The sequence below is a fragment of the Bombus pascuorum genome, chromosome 6, assembly GCF_905332965.1.
Source record: "Bombus pascuorum chromosome 6, iyBomPasc1.1, whole genome shotgun sequence".
In the NCBI taxonomy this organism is placed as follows: Eukaryota; Metazoa; Arthropoda; class Insecta; order Hymenoptera; family Apidae; genus Bombus; species Bombus pascuorum.
This window is the reverse complement of record NC_083493.1, coordinates 220081-244503: the sequence shown is the minus strand read 5'-3', so window position 1 is coordinate 244503 and position 24423 is coordinate 220081. Positions and strand designations below refer to the sequence as shown.

The window sequence follows — 24423 nt, the reverse complement described above, 5'->3', positions numbered from 1 at the left end:
TGTTGTACTATTTTCTTTTATTTGCCGTATTTCTATATCTAATATTAATCAAGAGTCTAGCGGAAAATTTTAGAACACGTCTCTATAGTAACATACATTTTGAATTGTACATCCACTGCACCGGTTTTCTCTTTTTAAAATGTTACGAATGATACTGAGTGGAAATAACCACGATCGCTTAAATAAGTTCTAAGAAGTTTTAAAACGTGAAATAGCTTAAATACCTGTCAAATTTTTTCATATCTTTTTAATTAAGAACGACATGCAATAATTTCCCAAAATTATCGTTTTTCGCGACATGAAATCCTGTACGATAAAAATTTTACTTCATTTCCTCCACGGGTGTCCAATATCTATAGGTGTATCTATGTGTAATCACAGAATTTGTTATAACAAATGTATTTGATCGAATAACGATAATTAGTTTTAACACGAACCAAATGGTTTCATTGGTTCTTAAGAGTGTTTCAATTATTGCAGTAATAAGGTGCGACCAGGGATTCCGTTTCGTTCTCATTTATACATTTTCACTGGAATCAACAAATGGGAAATTTCATTTGGAGATATTTCACTGAGAATTGCCAATTACATGGTATTACGTGCTTACTAACATAAATTGGTCAGATCGAATCAGTCTTCTGCCATGTAATAATTGATATTAACAAATCAAATCTATTTTCATCAAGCTATTAGAAACTATCAATCTGTCTATTTTATTAGTAAGCAGATACATATCTACTACGAGGCAACATATGGATAACGTTAACGTTTTTAATATTTTTAATATTTCTCTACGAAATGTATATAAAATTGATAAAGAAAAAGGCAAAGAAACGAAGTAAGAGCACTTTTCATTTTTTTTACTAGATAGATATAGACTATATATAGACTATAGATATAGACTATAAAAGATAAGAATTTTTAATGTTCTACGCTTTATCCTATAAAGAAGTAGTAAAGTAATTGTTTGAAATATGGATTACTTGAAAAATCTTGAATAATTTTCAAAATAGTAATATATCCTGTGAAAATAATGACCGATTAATCTGTTACTTGGAATCGAAAAGTTTCGAAAGTCGTCGTTCCCGTTTGCTCATCTATCGATTGTATGTATTAACACTTTTTCGAAATAGAAAGTGACATAGAATAAGATGAAAAGGTATTTTTAGAATTGAAAAACCGTGACTCTAAACGTATTTTTTCAAAAGTTGCATAAAATTTCAAGGCATTTCATTGTACATATTACCAACGAGAAGTTTACTGGTTTACAAACAGGCACATAGTTGATACATCTATCGACATCTAATCGTAAAAAAAAGAATGCTACAACACTAATGTCGCGATATTTCGTAGCCGGCGCGGATCGCGGTTGTCGCGCGAAGAGGGCGTCCTTTATCGATTCGAAACGATTTTAGAGGGTGGTTTGCCCCTGACGTTTTTGATTTGAGCATACATCCTCGATCCGAGTCTCGAGGCAACGCTTCGCCGCTTCGAATTAAGGGGTGAACCGAAAGGAGTGCCCCCACGCTCTACCCCTAGGGTCGACTCACGGACAAAACAGAGAAAGGGAGTAAGAGATGGAATCACGAAGAGTGAAACGGAGCACGGAGAATCGAGATACGAGTACGAGAATCGAGAATGGAAGATGCGGAACGAAGGATAGAGGAACCAGTCACCGAAACGAAAGGAGAAACGAACTCTTCGTCGTGTTCATTTTCTATCGTTTTAAGCGGTGCGTGACCAAATAATCATCCCGAGTTGTCAATATATACAAATAAAATTTTCTATCGTTCGATATACGTACGTGTATATATATACGTACCTATATAAAGTATTAAAGATAGAAAAGACTCTTACACCGATTTTTAATTTTGCACATATACACACATACGAGGCGTAAAAAGATTTCTACTTTCGGAATCAACCGTGTATCAGCTGCTGTAACAGTTGAAAATCTGAGATCAGCGATAATTACTCATCTTAATATGCTGGAAAAGCCTAAGAAAGTTTGTACCTATACACCTATTCGTACATCAACGAAGAATAGATTGATAAATGGCGCAAATTACTTCGACCTTTCAGAAATATGGATACGTTCTATTTCTAAAGACACAGACGTCTTTTCGATGCTTTGTCGTGTCTCTTCTCTCATTTTAAATAGAAATCGGATCTCTTATAGGTCATATGTGTGTGCACGACTTTGCGACGTAGGAATTTGTTCGCCAGGAAAATATTTTGAATGAAATACAACCGAGATTGAAGGTATTCGTAATCCCATAGGTACAGATGAAAATGTTCATTTTGTCGGAATATGGACACCCCTTACATTTGAAACTACGTCCTTTCGATTGTGGGTTATGGGTAATACGAGACGACTTACAGCCAGAGCTTCGAGAGAATGGGCAACTAGTTAAAATATCTATACGTTACTCGCAATCAGAAATATTTATAAGAAATGTACACCGTAAATACCGTAACAAGATGTAGGATACTACGTATACCACGGAGTACAACACACGGACAAAACGAGATATCGCAGCCATGCATACCCGCTGTATAAATAAAATTAATTGAAAGTTAGTTAAACGATCATACAGACACAACTCGATCGTAAGTTATGAAAAATCGCTATGAATACCGGAAGCACCTTACGTGCGTGTAAATCTAAACTATTTGGAACTATTTCGAGGAAAATTGCGGTAATCGTTAAGCATGGTTCGTGCACGGGCACGGGAATACTATGTGTTAAACACACACGTGTTACGTGGAAACGGCGAAGGATCGACGGAAAAGGTACTGGCACAGCACGACCCGTCGCGGCGCGTCGCACATTGGAACCGTTGTAGAAAACACTCGGTTCCAACTAATCGAAGAAGCTTGAAATTTGATTCCATTCGAATCGAGAGACTCGAATTAGGGATTGGAGATAGTCGAGAGAAGCTTGTAACAAACAGAGAGACTAACCTTTGCATTCGTTGGCATCTCTGGCAGTGGCTCGTGCCCATGGTCGATCGAAGTGGAACGGACGACACCTCTCGCAGTCTCTGCCGGCGGTGTTATGCCTACACTCGCAGGCGACCTCGCCGTCCTTGCCTTGGATGCACCTTGCCGCGTGGCCGTTGCACTTACACCTGCCGCCGACGGCGAAATCCGAGACCGCGTAATGATGAGCCAGCGTGCTGGTCCCATGATTGCTGGCGAGGGTGCTGGTCGTACTGGTCGAGACGGTGACCGTCGCCGCCGCCGCCGCCGCCGCCGCTGCAAACTCGCTCTCATCGTCATCAACCGCGTCGTTCGATTGCATCTCTTGCGGCGCGATAACCTGGTGTACTGAGGGCAAAGCGGTCGCCAATGAATCGAGCAAACCTGCACGAGCGGGGCTCTTCTGTTGATTTTTCAACCTCTCTTCTCTCTCCCTCTCGCGTTTCGCCAACTCCTCGAGGCCGAGGCCATGATCGCGGTCGTGATCGTCGCCAGTTCCACCTAGTTGCAAGACTTGTTCCTGCGACGGCTGCTGGGGCATGTGAAGCCGATTGAAGACGACACGAACATCGGTCGCGGTAACCCAATCCTGGAGAACCGGCGAGTTATCAAAGTCGGAAGCCGACGGGCGGCCCTCCAGGGTGCTGAACGCGATTCTGCCGACGGGCGCGAGGCCGTTACCACCGGTATATCGATGACTGTCGGTGCATCTGGCCTCTTGCTCGTTCGCCTTTGTGATGGTGGCGCGATTCGGTCTGCCGTATACTCGCCGACACTGAGACGAATAGAACTGGAACGGTTGCCACGTCTTCCCGTAGTCCATCGATTTGTAAATCGCAATCGAGTCCGGCTTGGCCGCTTTTGGGCAGAATTGCAGGCTGACGTAGGTCAGTTCGTATTTCTTTCCTAGAGAGAGGGTCAAGGTCACATTGTCTGGCGGTGCGGAGAAACTCTGAGAGGTGACAAGAGGCTCGCTTCGCCAGCAGGTCACGTTGTTGGGGTTGCTCACATCCGTGAGGTAGCTCGCGGGAAATCGACGTCGCGGCGTACTGTCGTCGCAGATGTGGCACTGACCTATACCCGTGCTACCACCCGGCTGTTCGATCACGTCGCAGTACCTCGTGGGCCCGCCGCTTCCACAGGTCGACGAAGCCTCCACCGCCGCTCCAAATGCCGCGTTCACAAAATTCGGGATGCATCGACGCGGTCTGTCCTCGTCGTAGCACGGGTCCGACGGATGTTGTTGGCTCGGGAACGTCTTCGCGTAGATCTCGCTACCGGCCAATGCGTTCCCGCAATCGAACAGAATCACTCCGTAGACGATTCCCAACAATCGTGCCTTTGCTCCACTCTTCATCTTCGTCGAGTTGTGTTCGCGCGCGATACGACTTCTCTCTCTCTCTCTCTCTGTCTCTCTTACACGCCTTCTTCCCTTCTCTTCCCTTCCCTTCCCCGCCCCTCACCCTCCCCCACAGCCCCTTGCTGTGTCACCTACGCACAAACCGTCCTTGTCTTGTTCGGCGATTATTTCCTCGCTCTGTTCTTCTTTCGGGTAAAGCGACACCGTTCGAGTTTTCGATCCTACCAAGTTTCGAATCGTCGATCCTACGCTTCTCTCCTGCTCATCATATCGACCGATCGATTAAACTTTCACGATCAGAGTGTCGATGCCCACCACGAAGCCGCTCGCTTCGATTTTTCTTCCTGTTTGCATTATACCGGAGGGCTGGCGAAAACAAGAGCGGTCCCGTTTGCGAACCACACGCGTTCCCTCCTTCAAGACTAGACTAGAAGATCTTCGATTCGAATTTCGTCGCGATAGCGATCGAGATTTCGAAACGAATTTTTCCAATGTTCGTTCAACAAGGACGATTCGACACAGGCTAACCAGCTTCGATATATTTCATCGAGCGTCTCTCGTAATCAGGTGTATTCGATTTTCAAGCGGAACGCGCGTGTCAATTTCATTCCTAAGCGAGCCGTGTAATTGTAACGAGTCGGGGGCGCGTGCGCGTGTACACGCGACGGCTACGTTTCAACATGAAACGAATCGTATCTCGAAAAGACGGAACACGGAACACGGTACACAACGCGCGGCTCGCCACACGATCCGAACCAGCGTGATGCGATGCGATGCGATGCGATGCGATGCGACCCGAAGAAAAACGAAAAACCGACGATCAACGATCCTTCACCGACGGCGGCTCGCCGCTAACTGAATCACCGTCCTTGCACGGTGTGCATCCGAACTGTTCCGATTCCCAGTCCCTCTCTGACTCGCGCTTCTCCCCACCTTCGCTCTTCTCTCGCTCACGACTCACGGCTCTCCGAGCCTCAGTCTCCCTCTCTTTTCCCTTTGACCGTCGGCTCGCATCCTCTCATCCAAGACCAATTCCTCTTCGGCCAATCCGGCGACGCCACTACTCGCAACCACCCCACTATTCTACTTCGCGTTCCGCCACACTGGAACGAGCTTCGAGGATCCAGCAGCCACGCCGCGCCGCGCCGCGCTACCGGAAACCAACCGACCACTGGACCAACGAACGATATTCTCTTCGCTCCTCTTTTCGCCCCTTCACCTCCTCCTATCCTTCCTCGCCGCTTCGACTCCTTGCGTTTACTTCAAGGAACATCGGTCCGATGAAATTTTTGGAGGGCTGCAACAACTTTCAACCAGGATCATCGTTAACCTTGATCGAGTCTCCATTTTGCTCGATTTTCGCTTAGACCGTGCCTTACCTGCGAATCCATCTACTCTCTATGTATCTTCATCGTTAACCCTCCGTCACAAGATTTTCCTTTGTTCGTAATTTTGATTCGCCATAGAGAAATTAGGAGTTGATAGTTGCTACAACACATTGGTCGAATACATTTAATCTATTAGTTTCACATCGTGGATAAAACTAATTCATTAACTATCGTATAATTGGAGATATTATCAAGGTACTAGCACTGTTAACCTGTTAGTTAGTTAGCGTTAGATCACTAATAAATTCGCCAATTTTCAGCTGAAAACGAGCAGTACCGTACACAATAAGGTAATATTACCTTGGCCTTCCTGTAATTTGTTCTCTATAATTTTCTCCCTTAACTACGAAAGAATGAGATAACTCGTGTTACCCAGAAAATTGACCATAGGTATATGCAGCTCGTTTACGGAAATAGCAATTTATCGCTTTGCAACAAATAAGGTGTGAAGACACGACAAGTGCAAATATAGTTTTCAAAGGAATGATCTGTCGTCCTTTAACAGAGATATGCCTACCGAAAAGATAAGCATCGTGATGAAGTGGGGAATAAAATTATAGTTTAGAATAGGTTGAGGTCGAGAAAAGCATTTGTTAGCGTAGGGTTTGTTTCGCAATGGTCGTGCCAGAAAGGAGACGAAGATTCCTTTTCCTTTCCATCGATTCGATAGGAAGACAGGTCCTGGTGCTTGCATGGATTATGGAGCGGGTTCTCCGAGGGTCTATTGGCCGAATTGGCGAGTGGAAAAAAAGCAGAACGGGAATGCAGCAGATACGGCGCGACGTTGAAAAGCAACAAAGACAAGATAAGAAGAGAGAACGGCCGAAACTTCCGTAGATCGTCACGCGATGCCTACCTCGATGAAAGTCTTTCGTTGGTTTCTACGATCACCGCCAATTAAACACAGCCTCAAACTTTTTCAAACGAACAAAATCGGTAGTTTCTACAAAATCTCCAATCAATCGATACTCAGCATATGTCACCTTGCTTAAAATATTTTCATTTTCCTACGCTTCTTCCCCTCGTTCTTCTCGAATACAATTTATATCGTTAAATCAGTTACCCTATACTGCGGTTGCTATTATTCTCCTTAAAATAAGTTAATTACCTTGCGACTGTGTATATCTATATGTTATTTACTAATGTGATTGAATATAAGTAACTTGTACGATATTCTTTTAGTAGGATTTCCATATAAATTTTGTAAGAGAATTTATTTAGTAACGCTGAACAATATGAATACGAACAACAACAACATAATACACGTTTTACCAACTTATTTTTTGGAATTTTTATTATTTCAAAATGGAATATTTTACTTTCCAAGTGCTTTTAATTTTTCTTGCAATTTCTACAAACTTTATTATACATACACCTACCATCTATAACCATGTACACATAGGTATACATATGTATATAAGATTTACAATTACTCTTTGTATTATTTGTTTTTTCGTTATCCTTGTTGCTATTTTTCTTTTTCCGAAATTTTAAAACGTAAAAATTAGACGATAGTGTCTCCGATGGTGTTACTCTGTCGAGATATTAAGTATAAAATATACATGTTAGAAATAGGAGTATTTTCAAGAAAATATTAGAAAAAAATGTACTTACATATCTATTACGTTATTTTCATTTCTTGAGCATCTTACCTTTTAACGTACATTTATTCACGTACATTTTAAGGTTAATCTATTTATGGAAGCGATACAAAAATGATAGTAACGTATTCGAAAGGTGGTCTCGAACGTCATTTCAAATATCGTTTAGAGTTTTAGATGTATCCGGTCGAGATATTTAACATTTGCCTGTAAACCTTTGCCAAATGTAGAAAACAGCTACTTCTCGACGAATAAAATTCTTTGCAAAAGGTGTCAAAAGCATTATCGCGATATTCCAACTCATCCCTCGACTCAACAATTCAATTCAGTCAATGGCAGTCTTCTTCCTTATAGATTCTACGCTGTAACGACCTATGTTCATTTTAAGAAACCGATTTCATTTTGAAATAGTTCTATGTATTAGGTCATCCGAAAAGTTTCTTTCGTTTTATAAGGAAATAATGGATGCACAACATTTTCCGTTTTATATTATTTTATCGAATTACGTATGATCCATTTTGTTCTATCAAAATAAAGATCACAATGTTTGACAGATTAGGTTTCATGTTTGTATAAAGATGCATCGTTATAAAAGACAGGTCTGTAAAAGAAAGACACTTTCCGGACAACCTAATACATACCTATTATACATATACGTATTATTTACGTAAAAACTCCGCTATGCGTCTCCTGCGAAAATAAAAATAGGACATTTATTTAAGATAAATATATAGTTACATATACCTGTATTATTACATTATAAAGTGTAGAGTCTAGTCTGAAAGTTAGTATGAAACATCCTTTATTATATAGCGCCAATTGAAATAAAATTTATTACGTTGTAAGATTGTTAATTTCCATTCTTTTTCTTTTTTATGAAATTGTTCGGTAAACCTATACGAAAACTATTATCCTGATTATTAGACACAGAAAAAGATTTTTCTTTTTTAATAATCATCTTCCATACGATAAAATAACAGATACCTCTCATGTATAAATACTTTCATACAAATAATTGAAAAATAAGATCGCTTATGTAGCTATACGTATATAAGCAAATACCTAATTTCTACCAATAATAGATAACGTGTACGTAATTATTGTTTTTATGACATTTGCATAAATGTTATAAGATATTGCCGATATTGCCGACAAGAACAAAGAATTGCCAGAGATAAAGATGGGTAAAAAATGAAATTTATGTATCTAAGGAAATATAAAAAAAGATATTGAAATTTCAAACGTTCTCAGTCAGAGAATTATATTGCTTGGCCAGGCTCCAGGTTGATCGTTAAGATGGCAATCAAGAAAAAAAGAATGTTCTCGTAGGATCGTGACGTGGAGCGTGGACCGTAAACGGCATTCGTTAATCGAATTAATGTAATCTGAAGGAATGGCTAGGCGAGCACGAGCGGGCGTGATGACATTCTCGGTTTTAGGCTTTTCGGCTTAGGCATCTTGGTCCGGATTAAAACTTTAGACTTTAGACCGATCGACAAATGACCAATCCCATACCTCTCGGAATATCTTTCGTTTAGCCTTTTTTTCCCTCTTTCCGGAGGTCTTTCAGCGAACTTCCGGTGCTTAACTTAAATTTAATACTAACGCGTTCTCTTCCTTTCTCTGTTCTTCCACGAACTGCTTAACTTTTAACGATAGATCAAACTTGTAAAAAAAAAAAAAAATAAAAACTTGAGTAAACGATATTTGAATCTAAAAAAGGAAAGACAATTCTGGGTTTTCGAAATTTATACATGCCTATATAGGCATATGCGTAAATACGAAAAATACATGATAGAGATGATAACAAAAAATAAATGAAACTGTACATCACGTAAAAGTGCATATCAATTAAAGTGCATAAAATATTACGAACGTTTTTAATTGAAAAAGCTCAAAGCTTCAATTTAATTTTACATATTTTTTTATATCGTTTACATTGCTGTAAAAACATCGACATTCCAATAGTTAGTTCTGTTTAACACATTTTGTATCGAATAACTTTGTGTAATATCACTTATACAAAACTATATCAATTGCGATTTAAAACTGCCTCGTTTACCGCATAGTCCACGCATTATATTTTACGTAGGTACCTGTAGGTGGTAAATGTATATATAAGTATATAGTACTTACCTTGCACTGCGATTTACAGAAATTAACTGTAGAAACATTTCTAATGTGATTAAATATATTAAAACTCGTAATAGGTATGTACCACACTTTTCCTGCTTTTCCTTTCTCTATACATATTTAACTCTCTTTATCGTATTTAACAAGCCACGCGTTATAATTATTAAGAAATGTCTGGAAAGTCAAATCACGTATCTATGCGTTCCTTTTCTCTTGCTTACTGAACAAATAAAACGGAGAAACGCCCGCCATTATTTGTCTGTTCAATATTTACTAATAAATCTGTATTTACGATTTTAAATTGTTGCTACGACAATGTTTTCGGTGACAGTAATAAAAATAGTATCGATGATCGCTTCGTACAATGTTTCTCTTTTTACCTCTGGCCCCAGCCGATAACTTTTATGAACAACAAAGAACAGAAACGTCAAAACATACAGAGTGTTTCATAACTTATAAATTGCATTATCGCTATAAATTTGCAACACATGGGTACATATATATTTGAAAGATAATTCCGAACCGTTTTTTTGATCCTCGAGTAAACGTATAGTACAATGTGTTATTCTTATTGTAACAATATCAAGTATCTTTATCTTGAAATATTATCATTTTTCACGATTGCGTACACGCGTGTCAGCGTGTTTCTATGAATTTCTACAATTTTCTAACAATGATAATGGTATTAACAAATTAAACATAAGCATATATATATATATAAATATAAAGAATTGAACAAAATAAAAAATAGATGATAATACAATTTAGAAGGAAACATTTTTCTTTTATTTTTCTAAATAACTTATGCTTTAAACTATTCATATTCATATATTCAATACACGTACGAAACATGGAAAAGAAGAACGCTACAAAATATCTATTTATGACAAACTTTTAATAGCTGTATAGATATTAAATTATTATACCAAACTAGAGGGCGATTTCGTTAGATTAGATTAGAATACGTTTAAAATAAAAGAAGATATGTTTGCAAAGTACAAAAAGCACAGTGTACTAAAATTCCCCATTATTTTAGAGATTAATTTACAATCCATGAAACACCCTGTATACACATGAATGTCAATTGTACTTCAACCAATCGATTACCAGCATTTTTCTATAATGTCGAATATAATTCAAATTTAATGGGAATTAATCAGAACAACAATTTCTTAAATATGTCCTCTTTTATACGTTAAAATTTATTTGAAATTGTTGTCCGGACTGTTTTAAACGCCATTAAACGATATTCAATTTCAGTATCAATAAAATTATCATTAAAATGCACAAAAGTGATAGTAATAAAAGTTGTTATTCTCGTCGCGTATGCCACAATTATATGTTCAAACTGTAATGATCGATACATAGAAAAATATTATGTATACATAATACTGCAATGAACCGTAAAAGGAGAATCGATATCGACATCGATCGATATTAAACTTGTCATTACATGGTATCTTACATAAAAATATGTTAAAAAACGAGCGAAGAGATATCGCCAAGCGTTTGTCAGATACGTGCGTATTATGTGTATTGACTGAACGGGAGAAAAAAGAAAAAACAGAAGTACACGACTTTCACCATACTGAAAATATAAAAGGCATACACGTTTACGGGATACATCAATTGGCAAAAAGCTGAGATTAACGAAGAAAAATCGAATGAAGAAATCAACAAACTCCACCGTAATTAACGGAGAGTCCACTGATTAATCGTTCGTCAACGGTAAATTCTACATATTTTCATTAAAGATTAAAGCGAATGCCGGGAGTTCAAGTTGAAGAGCTTCGCACACACGAATCATATGCCTCTACAGGCTTAAACGATTAAATTTCTCGATATACTCGATGAAAATTTGTCGGCTACGTTAAATGAACAGACGATATGCAACGTTTTTGTTTCATGTTTTTTCTGCAATGTTCCCACATTAACCATCGTTGAAGTATATCTATATATTTGTTTCGTTTGCGCAGTGAAGAAAAGCTGCTGGTTCGCCTTTCTTTCTGTCAAAGACGCGTAGCAGTGAAATCGCGCTTATTGTTAGATCTACACAAATATGCGAGTTACACAATATTTACAGGGTGCGCCGTTAGAATTCGGACAGAATTCAATTTGTAGTTCCCACCATATTAGAATTCAGATGTTTGTGCTGATTGACTCTGAAGTTAGTTAAATATGTCAATAAGTCTTCTATAACCTCAAAATGACAGAACTCGTTAAGCAAAACCCGGAATACGATAGAAGAGCGGCGATTATAGAAAGTCTTCGCGCCGGGAGAACGCCGGTCGAAATTATAAAATTCTTTAGCTACCCAAGATCGACGGTATACGACATTGCTAAGAGATACGCAGCCTCAGAGTGGTTCGAGAAGGGTTCTCCTTCTCCGGCGAGAAAAGTTCAGGTTAGGGAAAAATCAACAAGGACGCCAGAAATTATTCAAAGGGCCCAAGACATGATTTTGGAAGATCCGGGAACTTCTCTCCGAAAATTAGCCTCCGTCTTGGGGGTGAGTGAAACGATTGTCCGTCGAATAGCTCAAGAGGATCTTAGATATGCCTCCTACGTTCTCAAAGTCCGTCAGATGCTCTCCGAGGCCGCCAAGCTTAAAAGATTTGCCCGTTGTCATTTGATTCTGTGTTCGTTAAAACACGAAGCTGCTCCTAACAGTCCCGACCTAAACCCATTGGACTATTACGTGTGGGGCGTTATCGAGAGACAAACTAATAAATGCAGGCACCCCAACGTCAACTCCCTACGAGCTGCTATCGAGTCAGAATTCGCGACAATTAAACGCGACCAGTTGAAGTCAGCGTGCTCGCGCTTTAGAGCAAGAATAGAGCAGGTCATAGAGGCAGAGGGTGGTTACATAGAATAAAAGTTCTCAGCAAGGACCCTTTAAATGAGATATAACAACATTTTCATGTGTTTTTGTGTATTGACTTAAATAAACAACTTTCTGCACAAAACTTCTTTTGTCCGGATTCTAACGGCGCACCCTGTATATGTTGTGGCTCGACCTTTGGACAATTTCGATTATCCTGACAAAATGCATCGGCGCATCATAGTCGCATACGTGATGCGATCTCACTTATGCGATAAAAACGAATATAAAACTATTTGTAAAAGATCGCAAGAACGGTATATGATGCATCTACATGCGCCGCATTTCGTTCATACCGCTATCATTTTATTTAGGCTCGATCGTCACCGATTAAAACGGGATACAAAGGTAAAGCGTGTTCTTATTCCTCCGTTTCTCTTCCATCATACGGCGCACGATGATACTCTTACATAATTCTTCATCTACGGATGTACACACGTAGATAATGCTAACATGCTTTCTTACCAAATATATTTATTGATCATATCTAATTGATCGGTATAGATAAAATAATAAATATAAAATATATTAAATTGCCATAAAAGGATTTCGAAAAATGAAAAAATGATTTGATATATTATATAAATCTTTATCTTTAAACATGTTCCTTATCATATTGCATTTCTTAATTATTTTTTTCTTTTTGTTTCTTTCTTTCTTTCTTTCTTTCTTTTTTTTTTTTTTTTTTTTTTTTTTTTTTTTTTTTTTTTTTTTTTCCAACGTTTTGCCATTATTATTTCCGCATCGCACACACGCATACACAGACAGGAACAATCACGGGCGCTCTGCCCTTCCCCTATCTATTATACTACATATAATATTTCGTTCTATCGGAAATAACTTAGTATCTATATCCAATATATTAGGTATTAAATAATAATCGTATCATCAATATATTAATTTTAAATAATATAATTTCTAACAAAACACCCGCCACTCAACAAATAATCAAAAATATATGATATTTGACGATATTCTTATTTGGAATTTCAGTAAAAATAATTGCGTTTCTAAGGTTTCTACTACTCATTATTATAAACTCTTGTATAATATAATTATATTATTGGCTAACGTAAGGTTCCTTGTAATTCACAAATACATTTTTGGCATACTACGATGCGATACATTGACTATATATGACGCTAACGAATAACATATGACTCGAAATAATAAGGATAAAGGAGATTATTATAGGTACGACCACACTTTCCTCAACAGAATAGAGATTGTGATTTCAAAGAAATTAAATAAACGTTAATGCTTATCATAGGAAATGTACAAGTACGTGACGGGTTAGAGTACAAATACCGTTAAAAAGGACAATATTTTTCGATTAAAAAGTTGCAATAAGAAAAATATAATTTCATTAAAACAAAGGAGAAGTTTACAAAATACCATTTTATTCCATGCAGTGATCGAATGTGAATTATCATTTTAAATCACTCGAATCACCTATCTTTTTTAAATAATAGTTCTACGTACTCGGTAAGATTTTGTTTCATTTAAAAGCGTAAAAAGCAATAAATAGATATTTATAAATTTACAACGGAAAGAATTATGAAATATTTACTGTGATATGGCAGTTTGATAAATTTAAATTAGAACTTTATAATTTCCAAGAAAGTTTTGTAACTGCTCGAGTACGCGAGTACTAGAAACTTAGTTAACACCGTTAAATTTTAATCAGATCAATTCCATTTCTCAACACTTCGTTATAAATGACCGTTATTAAAAATGAAACTTACATTATTTCTGTGTATTAAAATAATGCATATGCATAGATCTCGTGAACCATCGTATGACAATGGAAGTGTGTTCTTTTTCCTGCTTGGTGTCCACTTTCATCTCACCCATAGAACACAGTGCATAGTGCATACATTACTATTTTCACTAGATGGTCAAATACCCCAGACGTTTGATTTCTACCTTGAAACTGTTCGGAGGTCCCCTCCAAGAAGGGCGCCATAATAATACATAGCATATACGTATTTGTATCCCCAATGTGAAAAATACTCATTTAAATATCGTAAATACTATTTCACAAAAAATAGGACTCTCTATATAAAATTGTCAAATTCTATCATCTCCCTAAAAACGTGTTCCATTTGCGGTAAAACAACCCGTATTGATGAAACAATGATCGCACCGATTGCTTTGACACGTAAACATCCGATTCACGTCAAATGGTATTTTCATTGTCAAGCAATATTGAATATTGCAATAGCTTGATTATTCATTTTGATACTCGTGGTGCGGTATAACGAATTCTATACACTTTTATGCTATCTTTGTCATAAATTTAGATATGAGTTTCAGAATGTTTATTGCCAGAATTAATAAAGGATTGAAGACTTTTATCGTATCGCAAGTAAGAAAATAAAAATAAAATAAAGCAACGATATCTATCTTATAAGAATATATAATAATTACCCAGTTTAAGGTAATATTAATTATATATCTTTTTTTATATTGATGACTTTAAGAATTCGACTATTTTGCGTCATTATATGTCAAGAATCTATTTCTTCTCATTTCTCTTAAAAATGTAAGACTTTTTTAAGCAGTGAAATTTACCTTCCAAATAAACATTGTATAAAATAGGTAACATACAAGTAGAAAATCGTGATCCGTAACCATTAATTATAAAAAAAAGATGCATTTATACCTGTATAAACATTTTCCTATATACATAAAGCTTCAAAAACAATTATCGAAAACATCGATGAAAATTCATTAATCTTTAAAATCGAAATAATTTCATCAATATGCCTATTACGCTTGAAGGGAGACCTACGTTCAGTTTCAATTTATGCAGCAAATTTTGTGCATTCCATTGGTTCCAGCACGAAGCAGTTTATAAAAAATCGAGTCATCCAGGATTCTTAACAAGTTTTTTACCGCGATAATCGTAAACGCGTCGACAAAAGAGAACCATATCCGAGGGTACTGGTATCGGAGGCTGCCGATTTTCTCTTGGATATAGTTGATCACCCGGCGGAACTATTAAACCGGGGCTTTCTAATCCTTCTTCGATTCTTCGTAAATTTTTACGATACCTATAAATAATATTAAAATTGTGATTGATGTTTATCTTTTTAAGATGATATATCTTCTTAAATCTGGTACTCCTTTTTATGTAAAATATTTAACTGCTAATAAATTGCGTTGCAAGTTATATTCATTAAAAAGTAGGTTACATTTTTATAGTTTTATATTATTATTATTGTTCAATTCCATTTGAACAATAATTATCATGAGATATTAAGCTTTAAACCTTTATATTTTTGTTGAAATATACACAATGTTTGCAACAATGAATTAACTAGAATTTATCCGCGTTAGGTGTCGATAATGATAATAAACGATTATTAGAGTTAATTAGTTTTTTCTTTATCTTTTTTTTTTATGAACTCAAAATATCTTTGAGCCTTTAAAATGAAATAACCTAACATTCTCTCATCACACTGTAAAAAAGCTTTGTGATGGCAAATTCAACGACTTATATTGCTTATATACTAAGTGTACATAATAATTAATACATTGCAAATATTATCAACTCACCGACAATATTCATTGAATGTCAAAATATAACATTTATCTTCTATACAAGCAACACTATTTGCATCTCGATGCCGTGAAGCGAAAACTTCGTCTTCGGTATCATAGTGAGTTCTACCTTGCTCGGTATGTTCAGGTCTGTAGTACCACAACAAAGAAAACATCATTTCGCCTACAACAAAACTTATTTGTTTTATTTAATTTAAATTTACTTTATTATCTCTAAGAACTACCATTAAGAAACAAACCATCGTCTGGATTTTCCCATAGTGCAGCAATTTTTGCTACAAATGGTAAATCCGCTTTTCGTGGGCCACTTTTTAGTAAAACGCAATCACGAGGTCTTAGAACATCACCACTTTCATGTTTCATGCTCGCATAACATCGACGTATAGCCGATTCTTCGTTCTAAGGCAGGTAATAAAATAAATAGAGCTGTTCAACATATTTCTATATCATGAATAAATCTGTTAGTTGTATGTTTACCGTTAAATAAACTTTGGCTTCAAACGGATCACCTTCCCAACTCCAACCATTACTCCATTTGGGTTTTAAAAACGTTTTTCTGGTTAACAGTAGGCTTTCACTTCCTACTAAGCAATCTTCAATTTTGGAGCTAGATTTTTTCACAGACAGTTTCTTCGTATTTTTTCGCTTCTTTTTTATCAATGCTGGTTTCTTACAAGACTCCTGAATGTCATATGTTTTAGATTTTGTTGTACTGTCAGGCTTTTTACCATTATCCTTTGTTTTCGCTTCATACACTTTGGATTTTCCCTTTCCTTTATATTTGTTCTTCTCGTGTGTTCTTGATTTTGTTCGTGCTTCTGTTTTACCTTTGGATTGGTTACTCTTGGTAATTACCTTTGACAATTTTTCTGATGTCAATTCTTTTGCTAAATCAACTTTTTTAACAACCTTCTTCACTGCTGACAATAAGTTTACCTCTTTCTTTTTCTCTAATTTTTCAACATTTTTACTCTTACGATCTCTTTTCTGTGTCATCTGTAAACTTTGTTGAATAACATTATTAATAGTTTCCATAATAGAATTGTCACTGGCAGCATGCTTCAAATAATTTGGAATATTGTTACTTGTACTTTGTTTAAAAGTTTTTGACTTCTTTGTTACATTTTCAGAACAATTTGGATACTCTACTTTACGTTTGTGATTTTGATTATCTTTTTTAGGTTGTTTTTTCTTTGAAACACTTTCATCGCTATTGTTATCAACCTTTTTTATAAGGTTTGGTAAAATTGGTATAGAAATTTTGGTTGGAAAATCACTATTATTCAAATCTTGCGAAGAACCAACAGAAAGAGTCCTTTTGCTTACTTTCCTTTTTTTCCTACTATCGGATAAGCTATCCAAAGATAATTTTCTTTTCGATACTTTTTGACATTTTGGATGTTCTTCTTCTATTTCTGGTTTTTCTGTACTTTCTTTATCTACAGTTTCCTCGATAGTTTCTTGTACAGTTGGCTCATAATCCGGTTTTTTCCAGCTTTCACTATCGATTGTAACAGCATCACTCAATTCCTCCTTAACATCTGGATCTGCATCCAATTTATCATCAAGTAATATTCCAGAATCTTTATCAATTTCGAGAATGGCCATTTGACCCTCCTTCATACATTGTTCACATTTCATAATATCGCACTTGTAATCTGATTCACATTTAACGTTACAATTTGCAACGCAGGACACATTATCGCCCATTTCCACACTACAGGATTCACATTTCACATTATTATTTTCCAACTTAAAATTATGAAATTTGTTACTTGAACATATTGTTACTGCTAGCTTTTCAGATGGTGAAAGAGTTTCCAATTTGACTTCACAAGTTGATGTACATGCATGTTTCTGACATCCGCACTTTTGTAACTTATCCTCTGAACAATCTTTCTCATCCTAAAACAATTGTAATTACGAGTTATAAATACAAAATGTGTCAATACATCTCTTATAAACTTGTAAAACTATTACATTAGTTAATATAGTTATTATAATTTTATATTCATTGAATATTAATCCATAGCATGAATATATCATGGGAGTTTAATAATTCATTTATAAATCTACATTAATCTGTAATACTATAACATTATAAACTTCAAGTCAAAAATCGACTATAGCAAACAATTCTGAAATATTTATTACTTTCATAAACCTATCGGTGACAAGCGACGTATATAACATGTGTTTAATTTGTTCAGATATTATCGTCTGAAGTACGATAACTCGCATTGTGCCATGATCGCATTTAAAATTACGTTTGTAAATAATGCTTGAAAAATCATCAGATATTTTTATACGATTTTAAAGTACTTTCTACATGTTCACTTCTCATGATGTAGGCATTGAAACTTTTATTTACTTTCGAAAATCCTCCATCCGCGGAGTACGTTTGTTAATGAAACTGCTTCGTCGTTGAAGAGTTAATAATACAAGAAATGTACTAATTTAAACAACAGTAAATGAGCGAATTACAAGAATAATATAACACACGATAAAATTGATAAGATAGCATAGTTCAGATTATAAAGTACTCTAAATGTAACACAAACCTTATTCTTACAATCCGAATTTTGCGGGCGATTATGTCCACCGACTAAATTGTGAGACGGAGGGACCGACGGTTGGTTCTGATTCAGGTTGCGATGAGTGTTAAGTTGGACGCGATCCGTATCCCAGGCATTGGCACCGTGAGGCGGCGCTAGCCCGGCTAGCCCCCTCGCCGGCGAGGGCGGACCTACCAAAGCACTGGGCGGCAATGACAGACCGGGCCCCGATACCACTGGCGCTCCCTTACCATTACCAATAAGGGGCCCAGTATCCACGTTTTTTGGACAAGACTGCATCGGGCATGGGCAACCCTGGAAGGCTGCATCTAAAACGAATTATTTCCTAATATCATTTTTATTTTACCAATTTTATTTCGTATAATGTAATTAATAAAACAACTATAACATACTTTATCCTATCATTTCTTTTTTCTCAATAAGATTACCATTTTCAAATTCATAGTATTTAATAATAACTAACAATTTAATACTAGAACAACCATGAATCTTAACAGCATAATTTATAATGATTTTCTAGGAAGGAAAAATCGTCCTGTACTTAAACTATTTTATACAAACAATAACGAAAATATATTTGGTAACTATTTAAGATACTCACGATCTACAAAAGGTCTTCCCTGAGAATGCAAGTATGCCGGATTGGGTGGTGGAGGAGGTGGTGGTGGAGGTGGAGGATATCCTCCATAATATGGTGGCAGTGGGTATTCACCAGGTGGCGGAGGAGGTGGCTGATAATCAACAACTGCTGGACCTCCTGCAGTACCGCCGCTACCAGGGCCGCCGCCTCCACCAGATTCCTGATATCCATAATACTGCCTGAAAAGGTACCTTTTTTTACAGTACATTAAAAATCAAAATTGAATATAATCATAATTTTGCTAAAGTAACAAAAAATAACACGGTTATCATATTTTACCTTCTATAAGTGGGTGCATATTTATAATAAGGCGGTGGATGAGCATGCGGATGTGAATATGTTGGTGGATAACACAAATCTGCATATTGTGGTGGTGTACCATAGTATTGAGGGCAATATGCCCTATAAAATCCACCTCCTAAAAAAAAAAAAAGAAATAGAGGTAAGTTAAACTGATAAGCAATTCAAAATCTTTAAAAATACCTTACAGAAAGTTCATAAGATAAATTTTTTACTGTATGCATTGTTTAGATATATCTGTTTAATAGATATTGAATAAATTAAGAATTTTGAACTAAGAAAGTTTTTTAAATAAATTGTTAAAAATTAAAGTTAGTGATACAACAAAAAGAATTTTTGTTAATTTGTAAATCTAGATATTCGGAATATATGTACATCCGATTGATTTTATACCACACTATACTCTTCTTAATAAATACATGGATGAAAAAAATTGTTCAAAGTATTAGAGTAATTGAAATTTATCAAATTTAAGATTGTAATGTAAAATAGTTATTAGTATATAAATATACCTGTACTGCTTGTTCCTCCAGAAGTTGTAGAAGTTGCAACTAAATCATCTGAGCCTTCAGAATTCTGTGGAGGTGTAGGTGTTGGTTCTGGCGGAGGTCCCTTAATAGGTGGTAAAGTTGGTGGGTGCTGTATCAGTGGTCCAGCCGGCTGATAATATCCTAATGTTATATTTCGTATATATTATACTTCTATGTATTTTTGTTCTTTCAAACATCAACTTGATTTTTAATATAATTCACACTTATTTAATAAATAATTATAATAGATGAGACAGATAGTTTACCATGTTGATGTGGTGCTGAAAATGCAGAATGTCTTCTAGGTGACATATTTGGATGATTACTCTGACTACCTGGTGGCTGCATAGAAGATAGCGCCCCCAATGGTGTATATGATTTACAAGGTTGCTCCAATTTTTGCTGGTGCAAAAGATATAAATGCATTTAATAATTTTTAAATTAATATATACCTTTTTTAAATTATATTTGAAGATAAAGAAATTCTTAAAACACATAACAATACCAACCTGATCATGGAGCTCAGTAGCAACTGCAGTAGCTGCAGTTTGAGTATGGCTTGTTGAACTTATTCTATATTGCATGCCGGCAATACTGCAATAACCTTCATGATGCGTAGATCGAGTTTGATTAACATAGACACCTTAAAATAAAAATTTTGTTCTAATGTAAATAGCAAATAAATGTGAAAAGTGAACTTAATGAAATATAATCACGTACCAGTAATAGTAACATCTGTATCTTGATTCACAATAACAAGTTTATTAGATGGTTTTAGAACTTCATCTTGTTCTGGATTTTGCCTTGACTTTCGTTTCTCAATGTCAGAATCATTTTGTTTACGCTTTTTAATAATTTCCACTTCTGATTCACTGGAAGAATCAGAACTGCTACCACAACGATTTTTCTCATCTGAGTAGGAAGCAGCTAGAATAGCTGTAGCATTGAGGCTTGCCATCCTTTTACAAACAACCATATCCTTTAGATCCATTACTTCTTCATTTTTCTTTCTTCGTTTGATTATCTTTTTCTTGTTATGTTCCATATTTTTATCACGTTCACACTCATCATCAGAAGAAGATGAAGATGACGAACTTTCTAACATATCCCAATGTTTTCCACGTAATCCTGGTACATTCCTAAGTTTCCTTTTTGGAACATTTTCTTCTACTTTAGCTTCTACCTTCTTTTCTTTTTCTTTACGAATTTGCTCTTCTTTCTCCTCTTTATTTTTCTTTTGCTTTTCCTTTTCAGGCTTTGGTTTGCAGAAACCACCAAGATAAACCCCTCCAGTTTCATTTTCATATAAACAATGTACTTTGGCCAATGCATTCAGGGAAGCAACTCTATATCGTTTTGGTCCACTCCAAAATCCAAACAATCTCATTCTTCTAACACGTTCATCAGATGGTGAACCGGATCTTTCTTTTTTCTTAATTTCCTTCTGCTTATTTCCTTTAGTTTCGTCATCACTTTCATCTTCTGATTCTGATAATAATGCATTGCCACTTATATTGTCTCCATTAATCGGTTCATCTTTCAAGTTTGTGTCAAGTATATTTTCACTATCAACTTGCTCTAGTTTAGAAGAAGCATTATCATTTGAGCTATCTTCACAAACTTTTATTTGTTTACCAGATTCCTCGGATGATGTTTCCTCAGAAGAAGAAGTTTGGCTAGTGTTCTCTATTTGTACTTTCACAATTTTCTTTTTCATTATCTTTTTCCCTATTTTTGGAGCACATTTAACAATCTTTTTAGTATCTTGTGATTTTGACTGGGATTGTTCTTCTTTACTACTTTTATCAATGTCTTTATCGTCTTCCAATTCGCTTTTTATATTAGTTGTATTTACTTCTTCATTTAACTCATCTTTACTTATAATCTTCTTATGTTCATTTGTTAATTTTTCTGTTTCTTTTGCATCCAGTTTTTTCTTAGATATAACTTTTTCTACAAGTGTTTTTAGCTTATCATCTTTTTTTAGTGCAGTATTTATTTTATTACTTTTTGAAGGCAACTTAGCTTTCATATGTTTCCCTAATTTTGGTTTTTTCTCTTGCATAATTTTGTTTTTAGAAATATTAACATTTTTTCTTTTTGTTCTTTTCATTGTTTCATCCTCTTCACTTACAGATGTTTCTTCATCTTTTACCAACTTGCTTAGTTTAATTTTTTTATCCACCAGGTTTTGAACTACCGATAAATGTGATTTTTTAGCTAAAACAGTCTTTCTGGAAATACCTTTTTTTTGCATTGATTTTGCCTTAGAATCTTTTTTAGTTCGTCCTAAAGGAGATTTAGTATTTATCATACCTTTCTCAAGGAGCTTTTTACGATCTGATTTCTTATCTTTTATCACAGATATTTTCATATTTTCTTTGATGTCAGGCTTCATCAATTTTGAATCTTTCTTTTTCTCATCTTTACATTTTTTCTTCACAATGGTACATAGGTGATCTAACTTTTCCTCATGCAAATCATTCTCTTCTGTAACATTTGAAAGTTTCGCTTGTTCTTCTATATTTTCATCATCAAATTTACCACATTTCTTTTTGTCTTCTAGTTTTTCAGGTTTTTTCTTATTTTCCATTAATTGTTTATCTAGTTTTGGCTTCTCTTCTATTTTTTGTAATTTCTTTTTTTCTATACTGTCGCAAGTACACTCATCTGTGATCTTCTCATCTGTTTTATCTGATTTCTTTTCCTCAGTTTTTTCCCACTTCTTTTCATGATCTTTTATACACTTCTTTTTTTCATCCGCTCTTTCAGATTTTTCTTTTCGCTTTTCTTCAATCTTTTTCTTATCTTCTACCTTCTTTCTTTCCTCAGTTTTTTCTGATTTTTTCTTATCACTTTCTATCTTTCTTCTTGCATCTTCCCCCTTTTCAAGCTTCTTAGGCTTTTTCTCTTTTCTTATATCAGATATAGATTTTTCTAAAAATGATCGACGTTTTTTTGCAATTGTTGGCATCTTTGTTGCCTTCCGGGCAACTGCTGCCTTTTTCTGTGGCTTCATTATGATTGTTTCCTTTACATTTTCAATTTGATGGAAATGTGCTCAATATTTAAAAAAGCGCTGAGCAAACCATTAAAACTACCTAACTGCCATTGTAAAATATTATAACTCTTGTAACTTTTTTTGAAACTATCTCTGAAAATAAAACAAATATATGAAAATTTATTAGCATTTTTTTATCATAGAAAAATAATACAAAACATATAATAGCAAAGTAAACTACTTTTGAAATGTACTTTTTGAAAGATATATTATTAGCAATAAGAGAACTTGTCTTATGTGCATTAAAAACTTGTATAATGCAAAGATAATTCGATTCTCTCTCTCTTTTTCTATGAGAATCTCAAGATGACGACGAACTGACACACACACATACTAGTATTTTATATTGTTATTCGAAATAAAACATGTTTAAAGGCAATTAAAGTACAAGTAAAACGAAGTGAAACCAGTCCCATATTTCCTAACAGTCAACAAAGTATCCAAATTCTACGGTAAAACGAAGAAGAATTACGATCGAGATTGTCGAATGCGCGAACTTTCATCGACTTGTTGACAAATCGATCCCTTTGAATTTCATTACTTCCATCATATAACATACATCAGATAAATTCGTTGTTCAAAATTTTTCACTAGAATCCGTTCATATTTCATAGAGAAAATACAGAGAACTCACAAAAAATGTAGAGCCCACGTTGAAGATAGAGAAATTAAAAGGACAAGGACAACAGGATACTTTTTAAATGTATCCGTAGATGGCCACAAGTGGCTAACATAAACCTATTTTACTGATCGATGAATTTGTCACGTACGAAATTTTGCCAAGCTCATATACTATTATAAAAGTTTCTAGTAATATATTTTCAACAAAATTACTTACATGTTTAGAATATAAATATAATTGAGCGACAAAAAATATACATAAACTAACGCATAATTTATGTTTACGTCTATGTTCTTACACACGACCCGCGAACGCTTTTTTAAACAATAAATTAATACACCAATACAATAGACTAGTCCGACAATATTTTATTTGAACACACCACCAAAAGAAGCAATAACACGATCGTTTTACTAATACTTCCCGTCTGGTTTCATGAAATCTAACACGGATTTCGCATTTCTTTCTCCCGAAACACGTATCTCACTCGACGTCCCTGCCCTTTTACCGTTGCCTTGTCGGCCATTTTCTTCCTCGCGCCGCTCCCCCACTCCTCCTTTATACCATGCCAAATAACAGATTCTATCTCTGTGGTTTTCTTTACATCTCCACCAGATGGAATCACTTCTTCGTTTGAACTCAGTAGCAGACAGCAGTAAAGATTTTTCTCATCTCTTCTTCACGTAAAATGATATAGACATACATATAGAGAGAATAAGGAGTAGAACAAATTATATAAACGTAACTCGCAATCTTATAATGTATTATAATGTATTATG

The 24423-nt window shown here is 35.5% G+C and overlaps 2 protein-coding genes across 5 annotated transcripts in view; both read right to left on the bottom strand.

Annotated features, from left to right (window-relative positions):
- The window catches only part of LOC132908332 (netrin-B-like), a 111973-nt gene extending 106574 nt beyond the window's left edge, over positions 1 to 5399 (bottom strand). The window contains exon 1 of the mRNA XM_060962271.1: positions 2965 to 5399. Within this exon, the coding sequence (XP_060818254.1) occupies positions 2965 to 4339 (1375 nt within the window). The 5' untranslated portion in view covers positions 4340 to 5399. The remainder of the gene's footprint in view (positions 1 to 2964) is intronic.
- Positions 5400 to 12511: 7112 nt separating this feature from the next.
- LOC132908323 (uncharacterized) lies at positions 12512 to 24219 on the bottom strand. Of its 4 annotated transcripts, none has more exons than XM_060962243.1 (12): positions 23861 to 24219; positions 20682 to 23115; positions 20471 to 20604; positions 20228 to 20363; positions 19944 to 20102; positions 19411 to 19549; positions 19093 to 19322; positions 18477 to 18799; positions 16393 to 17820; positions 16155 to 16314; positions 15910 to 16078; positions 12512 to 15404 (listed from the first exon to the last, which is right to left on the bottom strand). In XM_060962243.1, exons 2-12 carry the CDS (start codon positions 22978 to 22980, stop codon positions 15218 to 15220), a joined length of 5364 nt encoding a protein of 1787 aa, XP_060818226.1. In that variant the 5' UTR covers positions 22981 to 23115; positions 23861 to 24219; the 3' UTR covers positions 12512 to 15217. The 4 variants fall into 4 exon arrangements, with proteins under 4 accessions (XP_060818226.1, XP_060818230.1, XP_060818228.1 ...); XM_060962247.1 differs by having other exon boundaries at positions 19093 to 19310; XM_060962245.1 differs by lacking the exon at positions 23861 to 24219 and adding an exon at positions 23657 to 23852.
- Positions 24220 to 24423: the final 204 nt, after the last annotated feature.

Coding starts and splice junctions, on each gene's coding strand:
- LOC132908323 (XM_060962243.1), bottom strand. CDS start 22,980: ATGAAGCCACAGAAAAAGGCAGCAGTTGCCCGGAAGGCAACAAAGATG. Junction 20,364..20,470: donor CTACTGAGCTCCATGATCAG/GTTGGTATTGTT, acceptor CTTTTGCACCAG/CAAAAATTGGAGCAACCTTG. Junction 16,079..16,154: donor ATGGGAAAATCCAGACGATG/GTTTGTTTCTTA, acceptor GTTTTGTTGTAG/GCGAAATGATGTTTTCTTTG.